This window comes from Chiloscyllium plagiosum, unplaced genomic scaffold (assembly GCF_037043375.1).
Source record: "Chiloscyllium plagiosum isolate Xiang-an unplaced genomic scaffold, Cpla_swu_hap1 HiC_scaffold_9, whole genome shotgun sequence".
In the NCBI taxonomy this organism is placed as follows: domain Eukaryota; kingdom Metazoa; phylum Chordata; class Chondrichthyes; order Orectolobiformes; family Hemiscylliidae; genus Chiloscyllium; species Chiloscyllium plagiosum.
The window spans coordinates 67,850,491-67,875,142 of record NW_028270147.1 but is presented as its reverse complement, the minus strand read 5'-3'; the positions used below and the strand labels follow the sequence as shown (position 1 = coordinate 67,875,142).

Below are 24,652 nucleotides of genomic sequence, written 5' to 3'. Positions count from 1 at the left end.
TTAAAAGTCAGAATTGCTAACAGAGATGTCTTGATTACACCAAAATCTATTTAGCACCTGAATGTTTGTTAACTTTTGTTTGTTTTACATTGATAAAATGAAGACAGCTGTAGAGGAAGATGTGGTAACGAGTACAAGCGAGGCGATAAGTGCCAGTGTGACTTTGACTGCCTTCATTATGGTGAATGCTGTAAAGATTATAGAGCTCTCTGTACATCAGGTAAACATAAGATATGAGCCACTATCCAGTTTTTTTTAAAGTTATTAATTTGTCAGGAAGATCTATTTACCAATAGATTGACAAATCATTTGCTTGCTCATAAAGATAAATCTTTGCTAGGACTTAAAACTTGGTGACTTCAAACATTGAATAGAATTTTTAAACTTAAATTTCTCATTTTCTTCCCTCGAAATGCAAGCATTTTAATAAACTGCAGAATGATGATCAGTTATGGTCTTAGTAATGCTGTAATTAATTCATCTTTAATTGACATCTGAAATAAATAATTCTACAAACAAATTTACCCTCCATTTTACAATATACAGTGACTCACACCAAATTCTCATTCTGAGTTTCAATCTTCAGCCAAGTAACCATTATTTACATAAGCCTACAATGTCAGAAGAGTTGCAGATTATCAGATAATTTCATTACTACACATGATCAATTCTTAATTGGAATAATGATATTCACAATTATCAGCAGTGGCCTTCGAATTGTGGGCTCAACTCAATGAAATTATGAACTCACCAATTTCCAAGACTATTCCAGCAAAGATCATTGCTGCAGCAAAGTGAGATCTGTGTTTATCAATAGTATATTGTACAGTACAATTTTTCAAAAATTCATTAATAGGATGTGCACGTCGCTGGCTGTCCAGCGCATTTTATTACCCATCCCTAGTAGCCCTTTAGAATGTGAGCTGCCTTCTTGAACCACAGCAATCCATGAAGACCCCACAATGCCATTTGAAAAGGAATTCTAGAATTTGATCACCCTGCAGGTATATACTTCGTTCACAAGCCATTGTAAAGTCTGTTTTGATTTTATACAGATGTCTCATGTTCAGGACGTTGTTACGAAGTGCACGAGCGTGGTCGGAAATGTCAGTGTGATTCCAAGTGCATGGAGTTTAATGAATGCTGTTCTGATTTTATTGCAAATTGTAAAGGTTAGTAGCTAGCATACTTCATTTGTTTTTTTTTACTGTGTGCTAAATGGGCAAGATGTTTCAGCCAGAGATAACAATAACAAGGATATGTAACAAAGTGTAAAATCTATAAAAAGCTATATACAAGAAAAGTCTAGTAAGTTTTGTTGTGATCCTTGTAAAGTTCACTCTTTATTTTCTTAACTGCATACAAGGAAGTGCAAAAAAAATCACTGGTTTTCAGGAAAAGAATTTTTGCTCATTGAGTGGAGTATAGTAATTGTATTTTGGAGGTACTGATGTTGGACTGGCGTGGACAAAGTTAACTCCACTCCAGGTTATAGTCCAACAGGTTTATTTGGAAACACTAGCTTTCAAGGCAGCACAGCAAGAGCTAGTGCTTCCAAATAAACCTGTCGAACTATAACCTGGTGTTGTGCAATTTTTTTTAATGTAGTTATATACAACTTTATCTTAATCCTTAACAGGAGTGACATGATCTGTCAGACTTCTTGAGTATCTCCTGCACTTTGTTTTTATTTCAGACTCCAGCATTTGCAGTATTTTGCTTTTACTTGTCTTAATTTTTTTTGTTGTAAAACAGGTAGTCAGTTAGTATTGAAAGGACTAATTTATCTTCTATCAAATAACCTAATTCTATAAATTTCAAGCGACTTCAGAGTAGTCTTGCAAACATTGTTATGAAAACAGCCATCTGGCCCTTCCTGTATCTAATGCATTCAAAAAAGTCTCATTAGAGCATTCAAATGTTTCCTACTGGATTCCAAAAACTTGGCTCCTGTTTTAACAGCATTTACTTACTTTGAAGTAATTTAATCAATTTTACACTGACATTGGCATGCTAGGATCAAACATCACTTGGAATTGAAAAATCATTCGTTCCTTTTATTATTCTTATATTGGACAGTAATTTGTTTAAAAAGCCTTCAAAATAAAATTTGAGGACTAAGATGTGAAGCTTCACTCAATAACATTGTTCACAAACACAGATCCACGGAAAGATCCAACAACGTTCATGCCAACCACCCGATCAACTTCAGTATTCACTCGGAAACCATTAACCACAAAAAGACCGGAACTTATCAGCAATATTATGATTGAACAAGACTCTGCCAGCTATTTGGACAAAGAAATAAAAAGCATGCATGAACCTACAAAGTCAGGTACGAAGCCATACTGAAAGCAAAACACAAGCAACTTTGACATGTCGATATACTGCAATTTTCTCAATGTTAATGTTTGTTTTATAGATATGTAAATTAAATAGAATAATATGATATCCATTATCTAGCAGACCAAGGCAGTCGATGCATGGAAACATCACCTGAACGTTCCTCTTCAAGCGTGTACCATTCTGACTTGGAATGATATAAAAGTTCCTTCACTGCTACTGGATGAGAATCCTCAAAGTTCCTACCAAACAGTGCTATGGGTCTACATGCCCCATACCCAGCCACACAGTGGTTTTCAAGTGCAATTAATGCTGTCCTCAACAGCAATGTGAAAACAATTAAAACAGATGAACACGTTCAAAATGTTTCAAGAAATCTTTAGATTAATTATATATTTCTTAGTCAAGGGGATAAACTGTATTGGACTGTTTCATTGTAAGTAACACATAATAACATTTTCATTTTGTTCAGACTCTAACTTCCAAAGCAAATATTTTAGATTATATTAGATTAGATTCCCTACAGTGTGGAAACAGGCCCTTTGGCCCAACAAGTCCACACCGACTCTCTGAAGAGTAACCCATCCAGACCCATTTCCCTCTGACTAATGCACCTAACACTATGGGCAATTTAGCATGGCCAATTCACCTAACCTGCACATCTTTGGATTGTGGGAGGAAATGGAGCACCCAGAGGAAACTCACACAGACACTGGAAGAACATGCAAACTCCACACAGACAGTCACCGGAGGCCGAAATTGAACCTGGGTCCCTGGCGCTGTGAGGCAGCAGTGCTAACCACTGAGCCACCGTACCGGCTAATGAAGAGGACTAATATCCTGGGCAGATAATTGCATTTATTTATCATAAACTTCTTCCTGAATTGTTGAGACCCACCTCTATGAAGCACTAAAAGAGGAGGAATGATTTATAATGTTGTATTAACAAAGAATGTTGAGATGAAGGAAGGAAATGGGGATAACACGTAATGATTAAACATGGACCAGAAAAAAAAACACAAGCTATGAATGGAAAATAGTTGCCTGTTTGTGAAAGGGTCACTTTGTAAGAGACCAGATTAGAAAATTCCTGAGAAATGAGAAAGTTTATTAGAAAAGTCAGAAAAGATTATGAACAGGCAGACCAAAGGCAATCAATGTTATATCTGAACATTTTGTCCAGAATCAAAATACAATATATGTCAATTGTCAAGTGTTTCTGTAGGTGGTGCAGATGAAATTATTGCAAGAAAATATAATGGTATGATTAGAGTAGTGAATTTTCACTTTTTCCTGACTTGTCACATCTTTCTTCTTCAGGAAATGAAATTATAAATCTAAGTAAAGGATCTACCATCATGAATCCTACCAATTTCAGACTTCTGGAAAATATTATGGAGGAAAACACTGTCGTGACTGAAGTATCAAGTACCATGGATCCAAATTTAAAAACAGACACCAGTGAAAAATCTACTGTTGCAAAAAAACTGATTTCTAGCAGAGTAAAAGATAGACCTCCACAAGCTACCTTCTATGATCAATCAGTTAGGACAAACCCAAACAGTTTAAACAAAGAAGGCACAGTACCTGCCATTCCTAAAATCTCTCAATCCTTTGCTCCAAGCAATGTTATTACTATGGATCCTGACAACTCAGATAATGCAGCAACAGTAAAATCCCTTACTCCTGAAGAAGTTGAAACAATGCTCCCAAACTTGAACAAGGCAGGCAGGACTGCATCCACTCCAGACATAGATCCTGATGTCGCAAACAAAGATACAGCCTGGACCACAATTCCTAGCATCTTTGTAACTATGTATTCTGAACTTGTGCAGTCCTTTGCTCCGAATAGAAGTATCACTGTGAATCCTGACAACTCGGAAGATGGAGAAACAATAAAACCTATGGCTGAAGAAGTTGCAACAAACATTCCAAAGTTGGATAAAGAAGGAACAAGGTCCACTGTTCCTGAAGGTAAAACATCAGGTTTTAAAATCTTGGATAAAGAAGGAACAACAAAACCCTTTACACCGGAGGAGGACATCATGGATTCTAAATCATTGAATGAAGTAACAATAGCACAACCCACTGTTACTGAAGTTAAGATTAAAGATTCTAAAATGTTTTCCAAAGAAAAAGTGACAATGTCCCCAGTTGATGAAGATGGTACCAAGGGTTCTCAGCCTGTGGAGAAAGAGGGAATGACAAAGGCTGCAGTCCCTGAAGATAGTAGCATAGATTCTAAACTCTTGCATATAGAAGTAACAACAAAATCAACAATTGCTGAGGATGATACTATGACCTTTGAACCCTTGGACAATGGAAGTACAAAGGACATGACTTCTGAAGGATCGGTAACCATATTTCATAAAACTACACAATTCTTTGATTCAAATAGAGCTATTCATGTGCATTCTGACAATGCAACAAAAATACAACTCATTCCTCCTGAAGATATTACAGTTATCACTCCATACCTAAACAGAGAAGGAACAACAAAACAACTTGCTCCAGAAGGATCTGGAACCATGGATTCGAATAAATCAGATGAAGAAATACCTACCACTGTTCCTGAAAAGTATCAAACCACATTTACTGAAATTGCACAGACAGTATCTCTAAGTACAGCATCAATATTTGAGCCTGAAAACTTGGAAATTGCACCCACACTACTTCCTATTCCTCCGGAGGAAGTTTTAACTGAGCTCCCAAACAAGGAAAAAGGAACAACAAAGCACCCAGTGACCGATGATGGTGCTGAAGTTTCCAAAGTCTTCGATAAAGAAGGAACAGTAAAGGCTACAGTAAAGGATAATGCCTTGAACTCAGAATCCTCAGACAGCGAAGAAATGGAGGCCACTGTTCCTGCAGGACGTACAACCATGCATCCTGAAATCACATGGTCCTTTGCTGCAAACACAGCTACTTCTGTGGATCCTCATAAATTAGACAATTTAGCAACAATACAACCTACTCCAGAGGAAGCTGCACCAATTCTCCTAGACTTGAGCAAAGTTAGAAAAACACAGCCTTCTGATGAAAGTGCATCGTCATTGAAATCCAATACTCTTATAGAAGCTGAAACAACATTCCCAAAGATGGAGGAGGGGGGAACAATAAAATCTACTGTGCCTGAAGATACCACAGATTCCAAAATCCTTGACCAAGATAATAAGACGAAGTCCAATGTTCCAGAAAAGGAGCATATCATAGATTCTAATGTCTTCGATAAAGAAGCAAAAACAACTTTTACTATTACGGAACATGGTGCTTTGAACTCTGAATCCTTGGACCATGAAGAAACAACTATTGTTCCTAAGGAAAGTACCATGGAGTTCAAAATTTTAGATGGTGAAGAATCGACAAAAGTCCCTGTTCCTGAACATGCTCCTATGGATTCAAAACCTTTTGGCAAAGAAGGAACAACAAAACCAACTTCTGAAGGATCTTCAAGCATGGATTCAGATAAGGTAGGCATAAAAGAAATACAGACCACTTTTACTGAAAAACATACAGCTACATTCCCTGAAATTTCTGAGACCCTTGCTCCAATCAGAGCAACTGCTCTGGCTAAATTGGAGAATGCAACAACAGTAAAACCCATAAGTTCCAAAGAATCTGTAACAATTCTTCCAAACTTGCCCAAAGAAGAAACAGCAAAGCTGTCTTCATCTGAAGAGCATATTATGGATTCTAGATCTTCAGACAAAGAAGTAATAATAAAACCTACCTCTTCTGTAGATAATAACACTGACTCTAAAAGCTTGGATGAAGAAAAATTAACAATGGCCACTGTTAAAACAGACAGTATGATTGAATCAAAATTTGTAGAGCAAGATAGGACAACAAAATACACTGTACCAAAAGAAGTCAGTTCCACAAATTCCAAAGTCTTTGACACAGATGGGATAACAAACTCTCCAACTGATAAAGATGACACTATTCACTTTGAGAGTTTGGATAATGAAGGATTGACAAAGGCCTATGACCCTGATTACAGTTCAATGGACTCAAAATCATTGGAGAAAGAAGGAATCACTAAGCCACATGTTATTGAAGATGGTTCAATGGTGAAAGAAGCCACAACACTGCCATCTACCCCTGATGAAGGTACAACGAAGACTAAATCACTATACAAAGAGGTTACGACAAAATTCACATTTCCAGAAGACGATGTTCCAACAGATTCTTATTTCTCAGATAAAGAAGGACCAACAAAGCCCACTGTTACTGAGCATGGTACCATGATCTCTGAATCCTTGGAAAACGAGGAAATACACACCACAGCTTCTGTACAATTCATAGCCACACAACCTAAAATTCCACAGTCATTGGCTCCACATACAGCTGTTACTGTAGATCCTGACAACTTAAACTATGCAGGAACAATACAAACTGAAAATGTTGCAACAATGTTCTCACACAAAAAGGGAACATCAAAAGTTCCTGAAGAATCTGAAACCACATTATCAGATAATTCAGATAGAGAAAAGATGCAGACCTCAGTTCCTGAAGAACATGCAACAATGAATTTTGAAGTTTCACAGTCTGTTGCTCCAACATCACTGGGCCCTGATAATTTGGAGAACACAACAACAATACAACCCATTAGTTCTGTGCAACCTGTAACAATCCTTTCAAAATTAACCAAAGAAGCAACAGCAAACTTCTTTACTCCTGAAGATGATACGCTGGATTCGAAATCATCAGACGAAGAAGTAACCACAAAACCCATTATTCCTTCTGATGGTACGATTGAATCTAAATCTATACACAGCGATAGGACAACAAACCACCCTGTACAAGATGATGATTCCACCGATTCTAATGTCTTGGTCAGAGACAGGACAACAAACTCTCCTCCTGATGAAGATGGTACTACTAACTCTGAGACCTTGGACAATGAAGAAACAAAGCCTGCTGTTCCAGAGGATACCAGCGCTGATTCAAAAATCTCCGACAATGAAGGGTTAACAAACGCCTATGAAGTGCAGTACAGTTCAATGGACTTTACATCATTGGAGAAAGAAGGAATCACTAAGCCACATGTTATTGAAGATGGTTCAATGGTGAAAGAAGCCACAACACTGCCACCTACCCCTGATGAAGGTACAACGAAGACTAAATCACTATACAAAGAGGTTACGACAAAATTCACATTTCCAGAAGACGATGTTCCAACAGATTCTTATTTCTCAGATAAAGAAGGACCAACAAAGCCCACTGTTACTGAGCATGGTACCATGATCTCTGAATCCTTGGATAATGAGGAAATACACACCACAGCTTCTGTACAATTCATAGCCACACAACCTAAAATTCCACAGTCATTGGCTCCACATACAGCTGTTACTGTAGATCCTGACAACTTAAACTATGCAGGAACAATACAAACTGAAAATGTTGCAACAATGTTCTCACACAAAAAGGGAACATCAAAAGTTCCTGAAGAATCTGAAACCACATTATCAGATAATTCAGATAGAGAAAAGATGCAGACCTCAGTTCCTGAAGAACATGCAACAATGAATTTTGAAGTTTCACAGTCTGTTGCTCCAACATCACTGGGCCCTGATAATTTGGAGAACACAACAACAATACAACCCATTAGTTCTGTGCAACCTGTAACAATCCTTTCAAAATTAACCAAAGAAGCAACAGCAAACTTCTTTACTCCTGAAGATGATACGCTGGATTCGAAATCATCAGACGAAGAAGTAACCACAAAACCCATTATTCCTTCTGATGGTACGATTGAATCTAAATCTATACACAGCGATAGGACAACAAACCACCCTGTACAAGATGATGATTCCACCGATTCTAATGTCTTGGTCAGAGACAGGACAACAAACTCTCCTCCTGATGAAGATGGTACTACTAACTCTGAGACCTTGGACAATGAAGAAACAAAGCCTGCTGTTCCAGAGGATACCAGCGCTGATTCAAAAATCTCCGACAATGAAGGGTTAACAAACGCCTATGAAGTGCAGTACAGTTCAATGGACTTTACATCATTGGAGAAAGAAGGAATCACTAAGCCACATGTTATTGAAGATGGTTCAATGGTGAAAGAAGCCACAACACTGCCACCTACCCCTGATGAAGGTACAACGAAGACTAAATCACTATACAAAGAGGTTACGACAAAATTCACATTTCCAGAAGACGATGTTCCAACAGATTCTTATTTCTCAGATAAAGAAGGACCAACAAAGCCCACTGTTACTGAGCATGGTACCATGATCTCTGAATCCTTGGATAATGAGGAAATACACACCACAGCTTCTGTACAATTCATAGCCACACAACCTAAAATTCCACAGTCATTGGCCCCACATACAGCTGTTACTGTAGATCCTGACAACTTAAACTATGCAGGAACAATACAAACTGAAAATGTTGCAACAATGTTCTCACACAAAAAGGGAACATCAAAAGTTCCTGAAGAATCTGAAACCACATTATCAGATAATTCAGATAGAGAAAAGATGCAGACCTCAGTTCCTGAAGAACATGCAACAATGAATTTTGAAGTTTCACAGTCTGTTGCTCCAACATCACTGGGCCCTGATAAGTTGGAGAACACAACAACAATACAACCCATTAGTTCTGTGCAACCTGTAACAATCCTTTCAAAATTAACCAAAGAAGCAACAGCAAACTTCTTTACTCCTGAAGATGATACGCTGGATTCGAAATCATCAGACAAAGAAGTAACCACAAAACCCATTATTCCTTCTGATGGTACGATTGAATCTAAATCTATACACAGCGATAGGACAACAAACCACCCTGTACAAGATGATGATTCCACCGATTCTAATGTCTTGGTCAGAGACAGGACAACAAACTCTCCTCCTGATGAAGATGGTACTACTAACTCTGAGACCTTGGACAATGAAGAAACAAAGCCTGCTGTTTCAGAGGACACCAGCGCTGATTCAAAAATCTCTGACAATGAAGGATTAACAAAGGCCTACGATGTGCAGTTCAGTTCGACAGACTTTATATCATTGGAGAAAGAAGGAATTACAAAGCCACATGTTATTGAAGATGGCTCAATGATGAAAACAACAACACAGCCATCTACCCCTGATGAAAGTACAACAAAGTCTAAAGCACAATACAAAGAGGTTACAACAAAATACACTGTTGCAGAAAAGGACGGTACCACAGATTCTTATTTCTCAGATAAAGGAGGACCAACAAAGCCCACTGTTACTGAGAATGGTACCATGATCTCTGAATCCTTGGAAAACGAGGAAATACACACCACAGCTTCTGGACAATTCATAGCCACACATCCTGAAATTCCACAGTCATTGGCCCCACATAGTGCTTTTACCGTAGATCCTGACAACTTAAACTATGCAGAAACAATACAAACTATTGCTTCTGAAAATGCTGTGACAATAGTCACACACAAAGATAAAAAGAAAACAACAAAAGTTCATGGAGTTTCTGAAGCCACATTAACAGATAACTCAGACAAAGAGGAGATGCAGGCTTCAGTTCCTGAAGAACATGCCACAATGTATTTTGAAGTTTCACAGTTTGTTGCTCCATCACTGGGCCCGGATAATTTGGAGAACACAACAGCAATACAACCCATTAGTTCTGTGCAACCTGTAACAATCCTTTCAAAATTAACCAAAGAAGCAACAGCAAACCTCTTTAATCTTGAAGATGATACGCTGGATTCGAAACCATCAGACAAAGAAGTAACCACAAAACCCATTATTCCTTCTGATGGTACGATTGAGTCTAAATCTATACACGGCGATAGGTCAACAAACCATCCTGTACATGATGATGATTCCACCGATTCCAATGTCTTGGTCAGAGACAGGACAACAAACTCTCCTCCTGATGAAGATGGTACTACTAACTCTGAGACCTTGGACAATGAAGAAACAAAGCCTGCTGTTTCAGAGGACACCAGCGCTGATTCAAAAATCTCTGACAATGAAGGATTAACAAAGGCCTACGATGTGCAGTTCAGTTCGACAGACTTTATATCATTGGAGAAAGAAGGAATTACAAAGCCACATGTTATTGAAAATGGCTCAATGATGAAAACAACAACACAGCCATCTACCCCTGATGAAAGTACAACAAAGTCTAAAGCACAATACAAAGAGGTTACAACAAAATACACTGTTGCAGAAAAGGACGGTACCACAGATTCTTATTTCTCAGATAAAGGAGGACCAACAAAGCCCACTGTTACTGAGGATGGTACCATGATCTCTGAATCCTTGGAAAACGAGGAAATACACACCACAGCTTCTGGACAATTCATAGCCACACATCCTGAAATTCCACAGTCATTGGCCCCACATAGTGCTTTTACCGTAGATCCTGACAACTTAAACTATGCAGAAACAATACAAACTATTGCTTCTGAAAATGCTGTGACAATAGTCACACACAAAGATAAAAAGAAAACAACAAAAGTTCATGGAGTTTCTGAAGCCACATTAACAGATAACTCAGACAAAAAGGAGATGCAGGCTTCAGTTCCTGAAGAACATGCCACAATGTATTTTGAAGTTTCACAGTTTGTTGCTCCATCACTGGGCCCGGATAATTTGGAGAACACAACAGCAATACAACCCATTAGTTCTGTGCAACCTGTAACAATCCTTTCAAAATTAACCAAAGAAGCAACAGCAAACCTCTTTAATCTTGAAGATGATACGCTGGATTCGAAACCATCAGACAAAGAAGTAACCACAAAACCCATTATTCCTTCTGATGGTACGATTGAGTCTAAATCTATACACGGCGATAGGTCAACAAACCATCCTGTACATGATGATGATTCCACCGATTCCAATGTCTTGGTCAGAGACAGGACAACAAACTCTCCTCCTGATGAAGATGGTACTACTAACTCTGAGACCTTGGACAATGAAGAAACAAAGCTTGCTGTTCCAGAGGATACCAGCGCTGATTCAAAAATCTCCGACAATGAAGGGTTAACAAACGCCTACGAAATGCAGTACAGTTCAATGGACTTTACATCATTGGAGAAAGAAGGAATCACTAAGCCACATGTTATTGAAGATGGTTCAATGGTGAAAGAAGCCACAACACTGCCATCTACCCCTGATGAAGGTACAACGAAGACTAAATCACTATACAAAGAGGTTACGACAAAATTCACATTTCCAGAAGACGATGTTCCAACAGATTCTTATTTCTCAGATAAAGAAGGACCAACAAAGCCCACTGTTACTGAGCATGGTACCATGATCTCTGAATCCTTGGATAATGAGGAAATACACACCACAGCTTCTGTACAATTCATAGCCACACATCCTAAAATTCCACAGTCATTGGCTCCACATACAGCTGTTACTGTAGATCCTGACAACTTAAACTATGCAGGAACAATACAAACTGAAAATGTTGCAACAATGTTCTCACACAAAAAGGGAACATCAAAAGTTCCTGAAGAATCTGAAACCACATTATCAGATAATTCAGATAGAGAAAAGATGCAGACCTCAGTTCCTGAAGAACATGCAACAATGAATTTTGAAGTTTCACAGTCTGTTGCTCCAACATCACTGGGCCCTGATAAGTTGGAGAACACAACAACAATACAACCCATTAGTTCTGTGCAACCTGTAACAATCCTTTCAAAATTAACCAAAGCAGCAATAGCAAACCTCTTTACTCCTGAAGATGATACACTGGATTCTAAGTCATCAGACAAAGAAGCAACAACGAAACCCATTATTACTTCTGATGGTACGATTAAATCTAAATCTTTGGATAAAGATAGGACAACAAAACATACTGTACAAGATGATGATTCCACAGATTCCAACATCTTGGACAAAGATGGGACAACAAATTCCCCTCCTGATGAAGATGGCACTACTAACTCTGAGACCTTGGACAATGAAGAAACAAAGCCTGGTGTTCCAGCGGATACCAGTTCTGATTCAAAGATCTCCGACAATGAAGGATTGACAAAGGCCTATGATCGAGACTACAGTTTGATGGACTTTACGTCATTGGAGAAAGAAGGAATTACAAAGCCCCATGTTACTGAAGATGGTTCAATGATGAAAAAAGCAACAACACAGCTATCTACTCCTGATGAAGGTACAACTAAGTCTAAATCATTATTCAAAGAAGTGACAATGAAATTCACTGTTCAAGAAGATGGTACCATAGATCCTTATTTTTCAGATAAAGAAAGACCAACAAAGCCCATTGTTACTCAGCACAATACAAAGATCTCAGAATCATTTGATAATGAGGAAATACACACCACTGCTTATGGACAATTCCCAGCCATACATCCTGAAATACAACATTTGTTGGATCCAAATAGAGCTGTTACTTTAGATTCTGACAACTTAAACAATGCAGAAACAGCAACAACAAATCCCACTATTCCTGAAAATAACAACACTGACCCTAAAAGCTTGGACAAAGAGGAATCCATGAAATCCACCGTTACTGACAATGATACAATTCAATCTAAATCTGTGGATGAAGATAGGTCAACAAAACACACTGTACTAGAAGATGATTTCACAGATTCCAACATCTTGGACAGAGATGGGACAATTAACTCCCTTACTGCTGAGGATGGTACTATTAACTCTGAAATTTTGGACCATGAAGGAGCAAAGACCACTGTTACAGAAGATACCATCTCATCAAAAATCTTCGGCAATGAAGGATTAACAAAGGCCTACAATCCTGAATATAGTTTGTTGGATTCTAAATCATTGGACAAAGAAGAAATTACAAAGCCAGGCATTATTGAAGATGGTTCAATGGGAAAAGAAGCAACAACACAGCCATCTACCCCTGATAAAGGTACAACAAAATCAATATCACTATACAAAGAAGTTACAACAAAATCCACTGTTCCAGAAGAGGATGGTACCACAGATTCTTCTTTCTCAGATCAAGACAGACCAACAAAGTCCACTGTTCCTGAGCATGATACCATGATCTCTGAATCCTTGGATAATAAGGAAATACACACCACTGCTTCTGGACGATTCATAGCCACACATCCTGAAATTCAACAGTCGTTGGATTCAAATAGAGCTGTTACTGTAGATTCTGACAACTTAAACAATGCAGGAATAATACAAACTGAAAATGCTGCAACCATTTTCCCACACAAAGAGGGAACAACAAAAGTTCCTGAAAGATCTGAAACCACTGTATCAGATAACTTAGACAAAGAGATGCAAACTTCAGTTCCTAAAAAATATCTAACCACTTACTTTGAAACCTCAACGTCTTATGCTCTGATCAGAACAACTTTTCTGAGCTCTGGTAACTTGGAGAATGCAACAATAAAATCTTATGGTCTTATTACTTCTGTGGAGCCTCCAATCATACCAAACTTGACTGAAGAAACAACACACCTCTTTACTCCTGCAGAAGATATACTGGATTCTAAATCACCAGACAAAGAAGGAACAACAAAACCTTCCACATCTGAAGAAGATAACAACATTGACTCTAAAAGCTTGAACAAAGGAGAAATAACAAAGGCCTCTGGGGCCACGACTGAATCAGCCACTGTGGCTCAATATAGAATAGCAAAACCTACTATTCCAGAAGAAGGTGATAACAAAGAATGTACAGTTCTAGACAATGAAGAAGTATCAAAACCTGTTGTCATTGAGTATGATACCATGATCTCTGAAACCTTGGACAATGAAGAAACAAAGTGCACTGTTCATGAAGATACTACTGCCGATTCCAAAATCTTGAACTCTGAAGGATCCACAAAAGACTTTGGCCTTGAAAATAGCATAATGGTTTCCAAATCATTCCAAAAAGGAGGAATGACAGATCTACCTATTACTGAAGATGGCATGATGGACTTTGAAGTAACAACAGAGCCTTCTATACTTCAAAGTGATCCAGCAGATTCTAAAACACTGTTCAGAGAAGCCAATACAAAACCCATTGTTCACAATGATAATATAACTGATTTGAAGATTTTGGACAGAGCAAAAATGACAATGGACCCTGCTACAATTAATTCGAAACCTTTAGAGAAAAAATGGACAACAAAATCCATTGGTCTTGAAGAAGATGACACCACAGATTCTCAATTCTTTGATAAAGCAGGAAAAACAAAGCCCTCTTTTGCTAAGGATAGTACCATGATCACTGAATCTTTGTATAATGAAGAAATACAAACCATTACTTCTTTAGGATTTACAGCCAAATATCCTGGAGTTTCACAGACTTTTGTTCCAAATAGAGCTGCTATTGTTAATCCTGTCAACTTAGACAATGCAGAAACAATGCAGCTTATTGTTCCTGAAGATGCTGCAACAATTCTTCCACATAAAGACATAGAAGGAACAACAAAACCCACCTTGCCTGAAGGATCTGCAACCATGTCTTCACTAGACATCGATAAAGGGGAGAAGCAGACTACTTTTCCTGAAAAACATGCAACCATGCATCATGAAGTTTCACGGTCTTTTGCTCTGATCAGAGCAACTTCTCTGGGTTTAGATAATTTGGACAAAATAACAACAATAAAACCCAATACTTTCGAAAAAGCTCAAACAATGCTCCAACAGCCGCACAAAGATGGAATGACAAATCCCACTCTTTTGGAAGAACATTATAGCACAGAATCTAAAGTCTTGGATAAAGAAAGCACTACAAAGACCACTACTGCTGAGGATGGTGCCTTGAACTCTGAATCCTTGGGCAATGAAGAAGCAAAGCCTGAAGAAAGTACCACAGATTTCAAAACCTTGGACAACAGACAATTGACAAAGGTCTCTCTTCCCGAATGTGGTACCATGGAGTCAAAATCTTTCAATAAAGAAGGAACAACAAAGCCAACGGTTTCTGAAGGATCTATAATCATGGATTCAGATAAAGCAGGCAAAGAAGAAATACAGACCACTGTTCCTAAAAAATGTGCTACTGTGCATCCTGCAATTTCACAGACCTTTGCTCCAAACAGAGCAATGTCTCTGAGTCCTAGTAACTTGGACGATGCAATAATACAATTAATTAGTCACAAGGAAGGTGTAACAATCCTTCCAAACTTAAATAAAGAAGGAACAACAAAGCTCTCTACCCCTGGAATACATACCATGCATTCCAACACATCAAACAAATATAACAATACGGACTCTAAAATATTACACAAAGAAGAAACAACCATGACAACTTCAAATGATGTTGGTATGAATGAATCTAAATCTGTGGAGCAAGATGGAACAACCAAGTCCACTATTTCTGAACGAACTGCATCCTTGAATTCAGATGGAGAGGACAAAAAAATAATGCAGACTGCAGCTCCTGAAAAATCTGCAACCACATTTCTTGAGATTTCACAGACATTTTCTCCAAATGGAGGAATTACTCTGGGTCCTGATATGTTGGGCAATACAGCAACAAAGCAACCCATTACTCGAGAAGAAGCTGTAACAACACTCCCAAACCCAGACCAAGAAAAAATAACAAAGCTAATTGTTTCTGAAGATTTTACTGAATTTTCTGAAAATCTGAATATAGGAGGATCAACAAAGCCCACGATTGTTGAGGATGGCACTTTGAAATCTGAATCCTCGGTCAATGTGGAAACAAAGACCATTTCTCCTGAAGAATTTGCAAATGTACACCTCAATTTTACAGAGTCCTTTGTTCCAAATAGAACTGTTACAGTACAACCTGACAACTTAGATAATGCAGTAACAGTACAATCTATTCCTACTGAGAAGTCTGTCATAATCCTCCCATACTTAGGCAAAATCGGAACATCAAGGTCTGCTGCTCCTGAAGAAGGCTCCCTCAATTCTACATCTTTGGAAAGAGAAGGAACAACAAAGTCAACTGTCCTGTCAAGAAGCACTATCTATCTCAGCAGCTTACAAGACAAAGAACAATCACAACCTACTCTTCAAGATGCTCACTCCATTAAGTCAGACACAGGCATAGTCAAAGATGGAATAATACGGTTCACTGAAGCTGCAGAACCTGCCAGAGCACCAACATTGAACAAAACAAGTACAACACAGATCAATGTTTTGGAAGGAATCATAACTTTTCAGCCTGCCAACTTGGACATTGAAGGAACAACTAAGACTAAAAAATCTATCACTATAGGTTTAAACTTGAAAACTGAAACAGAAAAGATGATTGATCTTGATAAATACACAGGAAAAGATTCTAATGTAAGTTAAAACCAGAGATTACAGCACTAGCTTCTCAATAAAAATCTTTCTCCAAAATGCAGTTGGGTTTACTGTAATACATTAGCATGGATAGAGGAGTATTCAGCAGACAAGCACAGAGAAATGGATAAATCAGGTGTTTTCAATTGGGCAATCTGTAACTCGTGAAACGTAACACGATCGGTTCTGGAGCCTTAACTTTTTACAGTCTATATTCATGATTTTGATGAGAAGACAGAGAATAATTAATATATTTAAGTTTACTGACTTTACAAGGTTGTAAGATAGTATAAATTGTGAGGTCACAAAATGACTGAAGAGATATGGACACGTTAAGTCGTGTGAACTTTAAGCTGGCAGTTGGCCACAATGCAGGGAATGATGAATTTTATTTTGGAGGTTAGATTAGAAAAGCTGAATTTTTTTTTAAGAAAAGACATGAAGCTTGTAATAGCTGATGTTCATGAACCAATCAGGTAGCCCTTTGCTGTAATGCACCCAAAGCAGCTATATCTGTTCTTAAACATAGCAATCAAAACTACAATTTATATTCCAGCTATGGTCTCACCAATGTCCTGTATAATTATAGCCTAACTTTCTTGCTTTTGTATTCCAGTTCCCTTGAAATAAAGACTAATATGCTATTTGCTCTCCTAATTGCCTGTATACCTGCATACTAACCTTCTATTTTCCTTCTGCAAATATATCAACATACCTCTAAATGTCAAGAAACAAAACTTCTGTATTCTTTACTTCTTATTCCAATTCCTTTACAATAAATGACAAGCTATTGTTTTTTGAACTGCTTCCTGTGCCTGAACAACAACTTTATGGCGGGTGGGGAACATCAAAGCAATGCTTGTCAGATTGTTACTTCTGTCAACAGGCAAGTTTCACATTGTAAACATGGAAACATCTTCAAATGAGTTAAAAAATGCTCATTTACTTGATAGAAGCTACAGTAAATTTCCCATTAGATTGCATTTGAGGCGCTGAGCCAAGATTCTTCAGGAATGGCCGTGGGAATAATAAACTGCCTGTTCTGGACTCAACCCACTGTGGTTTGTGTCTTGGGTCTACCCCTCTAAGCAATGGGTCAATCTCTAGGCTGCTTAAGGAAGAGTCTTACAACTAGCAGTCTTGAACCAGAAATGGGATGAGTCCTTTTTTTTTAATTCTAGCTTTCAACATGACTCAAAGTTAGCTTGCAAGCATTGCAAGCAATTAGAGTGGCCAATGTATTCTGATGAGGAGTCACTGGACTTGAAACGTTAATGTTCTCGAAGCATATGACTGTATAGACACAAAAAGATGGTTTCTCCTAATTAGGAGCCCTAGGCCATTGGAGAACAATCTCTGGATCAAGTGCTGATGAGTTGGACTGAGATGAGGGAGGTTGTGAATCTTTGGACATCTCTACTCCAGAAGATTGTGGTTGACTATTTTTAACACTGAGAAAAACAGATGTTGATCACTTGGGAAATTGAGGGATATTGTCATGAAAACAGATTTGGGACAAGCTTTAGTATTGAAAGTCACAGCAGACTCAAGGGATGGTGAAGTTACTTCTATTCCTAATTCTTATGTTCTTAATATTTAATTATTACAATCTTCAACAAGTCAGCCTGGACATCTGTGAAATATCCATCTCAGTTTGCAACCAGGGTGTCCACCGTGAAGTTGAATTTAATTCATTTTCCATTTATCTACTGTAGGAGTAGCTCATTCAAAAAATTGTTCTACTTCAAAACAGATTGTTCCTGCTCCCAACACAAACCCAAAAGGGGTAAGACAAGTACTGATGTTGAAAATGTTCCACCTCTTTGAAAGTGAACACTTGACTTTCCAGTAAAGAATACAAACAAAAATCAACTCTGCTGACTTCCGACAAAAGAATTTGTATCCGCCTAACACTCTCATCTTCTCTCTCTTCAACCTGGACCTACTTGAGGAATCAGTAAGATGTTGCAAATTCCTAATGGTGGAAAAGAAGTGCTGGTAGTGTCATGCCCAATCCATTGATGAGTTACAAAGAGTTTGTTTTAGTCCCAACAAAAGGATTGTGCTTTTCATAAAGAGTGCTCATTTCCACCACCTGAGATATTTTCAGGACTGGGGAAGGAGGTTACTATCAGTGATCACCATCTTGGGATTAGCTGAATAGCCTTAGTCAGTTGTGGAAAGGTTTCAAAGGACAATGCTTAGCAGAATATCATCAAATTCTGCCTAATTAAAAACATTATCAACATAACATTGCTCCAAAGGGTAACATACTCTGATCTCCATAACTTAATGCCTCATCTGGTGACTATGATGAGAATTTATTTACACAGCAGGACGTATATTAAAGCCACTCTTCTAAGCACTAAAATGCATTTCATTTCATAGGTGACCACTCCTGCTTACTTGCCCCAAAGCAGACATGATAGTAAAGTAACAATGGTGACCAAGTTATCAGAAGCATTCAGAAATCAAACAACTACCAAAGCTCCATCATATGCAGGTAAGACGGATGATTTAGTGGCTGCTTCCATTGTACGTTAAGAAAATTCATACATCAAAAAGTAATCTGATTAGTGATTGCTCATTATTAAGTAATACTATACTTTAAAAATATAATCTTGAGCTTATGATTCAAAGAATAGCAGTGATGTTTAATGCACCCAAGATAAAAATTGAATCGTATAATTGTAAAGATATTGCAAGAGCAGAGAATAGAAGTGCAGAAATTTTTAAAGGTGGCATGGCAAGTTGAGAAAGCAGTTAATAAAAGATACAGGAACATGAAGTATATAAAAGAAAGGCTCAAAGAGGATATGATAAATATATATAAAACATTATCTTAGTCTAAATTGAAATGTTTAATCTAGTTCTGGTACCATCTAGCGGAAGGGCATGAAGGTATTAGAGACGTGCAGAAAAGATTAATAGGAATGATCCAGGAATGAAGAACTTCAAGTTAAATGGATAAATTGGAGAAGGAGTGTTTTTCTTCTAGAATATATTTCACAGACGTGTTCAAAATCCTGAGATGTCTCCAGTAGTTTGGGAGAAAAGGCTTCCATTGGCAAGAAGATTGAGAACCAAAGGATACCATGTTAAATGATTCACAAAAGAAGCAATGTGACATTAGGAAAATTCTTTTCAAGTAGGGGATAGTTAGGATCTGAAATACTCTGCCACAGAATATGTTGGAATGGTGGTTTCCAAAAGAGAAATTTGGCAGGCTACAGGGAGAAAGCAGGGAGTGGAATTTGCTGACTTGTTCTTGCAGAGAAGTAGCATTGACCAATGGACACTTTCTATACTGCAGTTATTGTGATATGGAGCATTAAAATAAATATTTTGATTTCAAGTTGTTCCATGACATGTAGGAAAATTGATTTTATGGATTAGCACCAGAAAAATAACTTTAAAAACACTTCGTCCTTGTAGAAACTCAAGCAATTTATTAGCATACATCAAAAGGGATGTACTAACCTGATATACCCTGGTCTAGACGAGAATTCACGCCCACATATGTGGTTTAGTGCCTTCAAGTTGTTCAAGGTGATCACCATTACCATATTTTTATGTAAACTTGAAATGGGAATGTGGCCAGTGCCTCCCGCTTGCCAACAACGGTTATTTTGAACAATTAGCTACCAAGACTGAACCAATAAATATGTAAAATAGTAACTGTTGTATATACTCTGCACATCTGATTGGAACTTTGGAAAGACAAGCAAGAGTTGAAGTTTTAAGTCAAATATGACTCTTCCTCAGAACCCAGCTTCCAAAGTAGTAATATTGGACTTGGAACATTAACTCTGTTTCTCTATTATTGATGTGCGAAGATTTGCAGAATATTCCCATTTTGTTTTTATTTAAGATTTCCACAGTATTTTGGTTTCCATTGAAACAAAGATTTGTTTTAAAAGTTACTAATAAGTAATTAGAAATGAAAATTGATAAAAACCTGAATAAACTATGGTGGGTTGAGATGAGAAAAGGTGTTCTATATTTAATTTAAAAAGAAAAACTTTGGAAATTGTAATTGTACTGAAAAACTGGAAGGTGGTAGCGTTACCCTTAAGAATATGAAAATTGTGGGCAGGAATTTTGACCTTTTTTTGTAACAAATTCAAGTTCACACACTGGAAGAAATTTTCAGGGACAATCAGCATTTCTAAAAGCATAAGTTATTGATTAACTTCAGATTTTTTTCAAAGATATCAGTGAGAATAAGTGGAAAAGTGATGAATGTTGTATATACGACATTTCAGAAAACAGTTAAGACAGTGTAACGAAAATTCAAACATGTGACATTAAAGGAAATATAGTAGACTACAGAGTAGGTTTAAAATAAAAAGGTAGAGCTAAATTTGGTAAGATTTGAGTAGCAGGATGCTGGTGTTAGGAAACAAAACAGTTTCTAGCCTTATTGACAAATTATTTAGACATAACAGAAGAATCCTTTGGAATTTGGCAGTTACTAAATCAAGATACCTAGGAACCTGTGAAGAAATTGTCACAGAGCTCAGCTGATATATTCTACTGCAAAGAAATGTGAAGCAGTGCATTTTGGTAAAAAAACCAACGTACTCTAAGCGTATTAACAAAGAGAAACTGAAAAATGCAGGAGGCATCAAGACCTTAAAGTAATGGGGCACAGTTAGGAAAAACCGGAGAAAGACAAATTTTTGGATTTAAATAAAAGCATTCTGTTTTCAATGATTTATATATCAATAAAATGTGGGTAAGTTTAGAAATCTGATTCTCACATTAATTCATAATATGTATAATTTTAGACCATCTTAATGATCCCAATTTGTGTGATAAGAGACCTTCAGATGCTTTGACAACTATACAGAATGGAACTACATATATTTTTAGAGGTAAGTTGTTAAAATGTTTCAGAAATGAAATTGCAACTTGTAACAAAACACATTTCCGACAAAGGGCTCACATTAATTGAATATTTCTCTTTGGATTCTGACAAGGCCAGATATTTGCAAATGTTTATGCTTTAGTTTGAAATAACTTGCATTTGCAGCTGCTAGTGGTCTGCTGATATAATATTGAACTAGCAATTGAGTTAATTCATTCCAATTCCATCATACAGGTTCTGGAATTGAGCTCAATAAATCTGATCTCAGCCAGCACACAAAAGTAACTCTGAAAACTGATCTTTGACCTCATTTACACCTTCATGTTCTATCCCCCATGTCTTGCAATCCTCTTAGTATGCAAAAAAAAAGATCTTTGATTTGAACATATTTCATGAATTTGTACTAGCAGCAAATCTGGATATTTACACTCTGCCTTCTCTTCTAAACTATTTACATGTGGACATATGGAGGAGTAGCCACTCAACCTGTTCAGCGTACTGTCACTCAATGTGGTTATACTCCTACCTCTGGTAACCTTGAATCCCCTTGCTCATTGAGGATCTGTCCACCTCTATGCAAGGACTCTGCTTCCACATCTTTTCAGGAACAATGCTCCAAAGACACTCAAACCTCTTCAGACAAAAAAAATCCTGTCTAAGGTATTAAATGGATGACCCTTCTTATTTTGAAACAGCAACACCAAGTTTGAAATTCTCCCACAAGAAGAAACATCCTTTCCACATCCGTGTTAAGACCCTTCAGGATTGTACATTCTAATCAAATCACCTCTTACTTTTCTGAACTGCAAAACCCTGTCCAACTTTTCTCCATTAATACCTTGCTAGATATTAGTCTAATAAATCTCTGAACTGATTTCCATGGCATTTGTAACCCTTTTAAAATAAGGTAGTGCTTACCATACAGTATTCCAATATCGTCCCTCCAATACTCTGCACAATTTAAGTATGATCTTGCTACTCTTTTTGATTCAATTTCCCTCACAATAAACAATAACATTCTATTAGTTTTGCTAATAACTTGCTTTCTAACGATTTGTAATTCATACACTTGGATAGACAAATCCCTCTGCATCTTCTCACCATTTAGATTTTTAATTCTTCTTACCAAAATAGATAATTGCAGATTATACTTCAATAGTTAGATCTTTGCCCACTCAAACTACCTTTATCCTTTTACAGCTTCCTTACACGCTCTTCACAACTTATTTGTGATATCAACAAACTTAGCAACCATACATTTGGTCCCGTCACTCAACTTATCTGGAAATTTTGAAGTATTGTTTTTGACCCCAAAGTCCAAATCGTTAATCAATAGTGGTCCCAGCACTGAACATTCCACCTTCTGAACAGGCACCCATTACACCCACTCTGCCACCCATGCAAGCAGCTAGCAATGTAATCTGGTTAACTAGCACTATCAGTCTACTCTTGGTCATCAGCAAGGTGACAGTGTTGTAAACTGTACTATCAAATGACACTTGCTCAGCGAATAACTTGCTCACTAATGCTCAGTTCAGGTTCGGCTAGGGCCAATTACCCCCAACATGATATAACCTTGGCCTGAACCATGGACAAATAAGCTGAATTTTTGTGATATAAATGTGACTACCTTACAGATTTACACAGCATTTAAGAGATGCCTGAGCAAAATGTATGTCAATGGGAACCAGAGGTAAAATGCTACACTGATTGGGGTTATATCTAGCATAAAGGAAGACGGTTGGAGTTGCTAGAGACAATTCATCACAGGAATTGCCAGGAATTGGTGTTGGAGAAACTGTTAGTCTGAAGGCTGATAAGTCCCCGGGGCCTAATTGTCTACATCCCAGGGTACTGAAGAAGGTGGCTCTAGAAATCATGGATGCGTTGGTGATTATTTTCCAGAGTTCGATAGATTCAGAATCAGTTCTTGCGGATTGGTAGGTGGCTAATGTTGTACCACTTTTTAAGAAAGGAGCGAGAGAGAAAGCAGAAAATTATAGACCAGTTAAGTCTGACCTCAGTGGTGGGAAAGATGCTGGAGTCAATTATAAAGGATGAAATTACGACACATCTGGATAGCAGTAACAGGATAGGTCAGAGTCAGCATGGATTTATGAAGGGGAAATCATGCTTGACTAATCTTCTGGAATGTTTTGAGGATGTAACTCTGAAGATGGACAAGGGAGATCCAGTGGATGTAGTATACCTGGACTTTCAGAAAGCCTTTGATAAAGTCCCACATAGGAGGTTAGTGAGCAAAATTAGGGTGCATGGTATTGGGGGCAAAGTACTGACTTGGATTGAAAATTGGTTGGCTGACAGGAAACAAAGAGTAGTGGTAAACGGCTCCCTTTCGGAATGGCAGGCGGTGACCAGTGGGGTACCACAGGGATCAGTGCTGGGACCGCAGCTTTTTACAATATATATTAATGATATAGAAGATGGCATTAACAGTAACATTAGCAAATTTGCTGATGATACAAAACTGGGTGGCAGGGTGAAATGTGAGGAGGATGTTAGGAGATTACAGGGTGACCTGGACAGGTTAGGTGAGTGGGCAGATGCTTGGCAGATGCAGTTTAATGTGGATAATTGTATGGTTATCCACTTTGGTGGCAAGAACAAGAAGACAGATTACTACCTAAATGGAGTCAAGTTAGATAAAGGGGCAGTACAAAGAGATCTGAGTGTTCTTGTACACCAGTCAATGAAGGCAAGCATGCAGGTACTGCAGGTAGTGAAGAAAGCTAATAGCATGCTGGCCTTCATAACAAGAGAGATTGAGTATAGAAGCAAAGAGATTCTTCTGCAGCTGTACAGGGCCCTGGTGAGACCGCACCTGGAATATTGTGTGCAGTTCTGGTCTCCAAATTTGAAGACAGACATTCTGGCTATTGAGGGAGTGCAGCGTAGGTTCACGAGGTCAATTCCTGGAATGGCGGGACTATCTTATGTTGAAAGATTGGAGCAACTGGGCTTGTATACCCTTGAGTTTAGAAGACTGAGAGGGGATCTGATTGAGACGTATAAGATTATTAAAGGATTGGACACTCTGGAGGCAGGAAACATGTTTCCACTGATGGGTGAATCCCGAACCAGAGGACACAGCTTAAAAATAAGCGGTAGGCCATTTAGGACAGAGATGAGGAGAAACTTCTTCACCCAGAGAGTGGTGGGTGTGTGGAATGCTCTGCCCCAGAAGGCAGTGGACGCCCAGTCTCTGGATTCGTTTAAG

The 24,652-nt window shown here is 37.9% G+C and overlaps 1 protein-coding gene across 1 annotated transcript in view; it reads left to right on the top strand.

Annotated features, from left to right (window-relative positions):
- The first annotated feature begins 4,871 nt into the window (after window positions 1-4,871).
- Window positions 4,872-24,652, top strand: part of LOC148149159 (uncharacterized) — a 29,651-nt gene continuing 9,870 nt past the window's right edge. Inside the window, exons 1-3 of the mRNA XM_087990234.1 lie at window positions 4,872-16,544; window positions 18,933-19,047; window positions 21,335-21,421. Coding sequence (XP_087846360.1) covers window positions 4,872-16,544; window positions 18,933-19,047; window positions 21,335-21,421 — 11,875 coding nt within the window. The remainder of the gene's footprint in view (window positions 16,545-18,932; window positions 19,048-21,334; window positions 21,422-24,652) is intronic.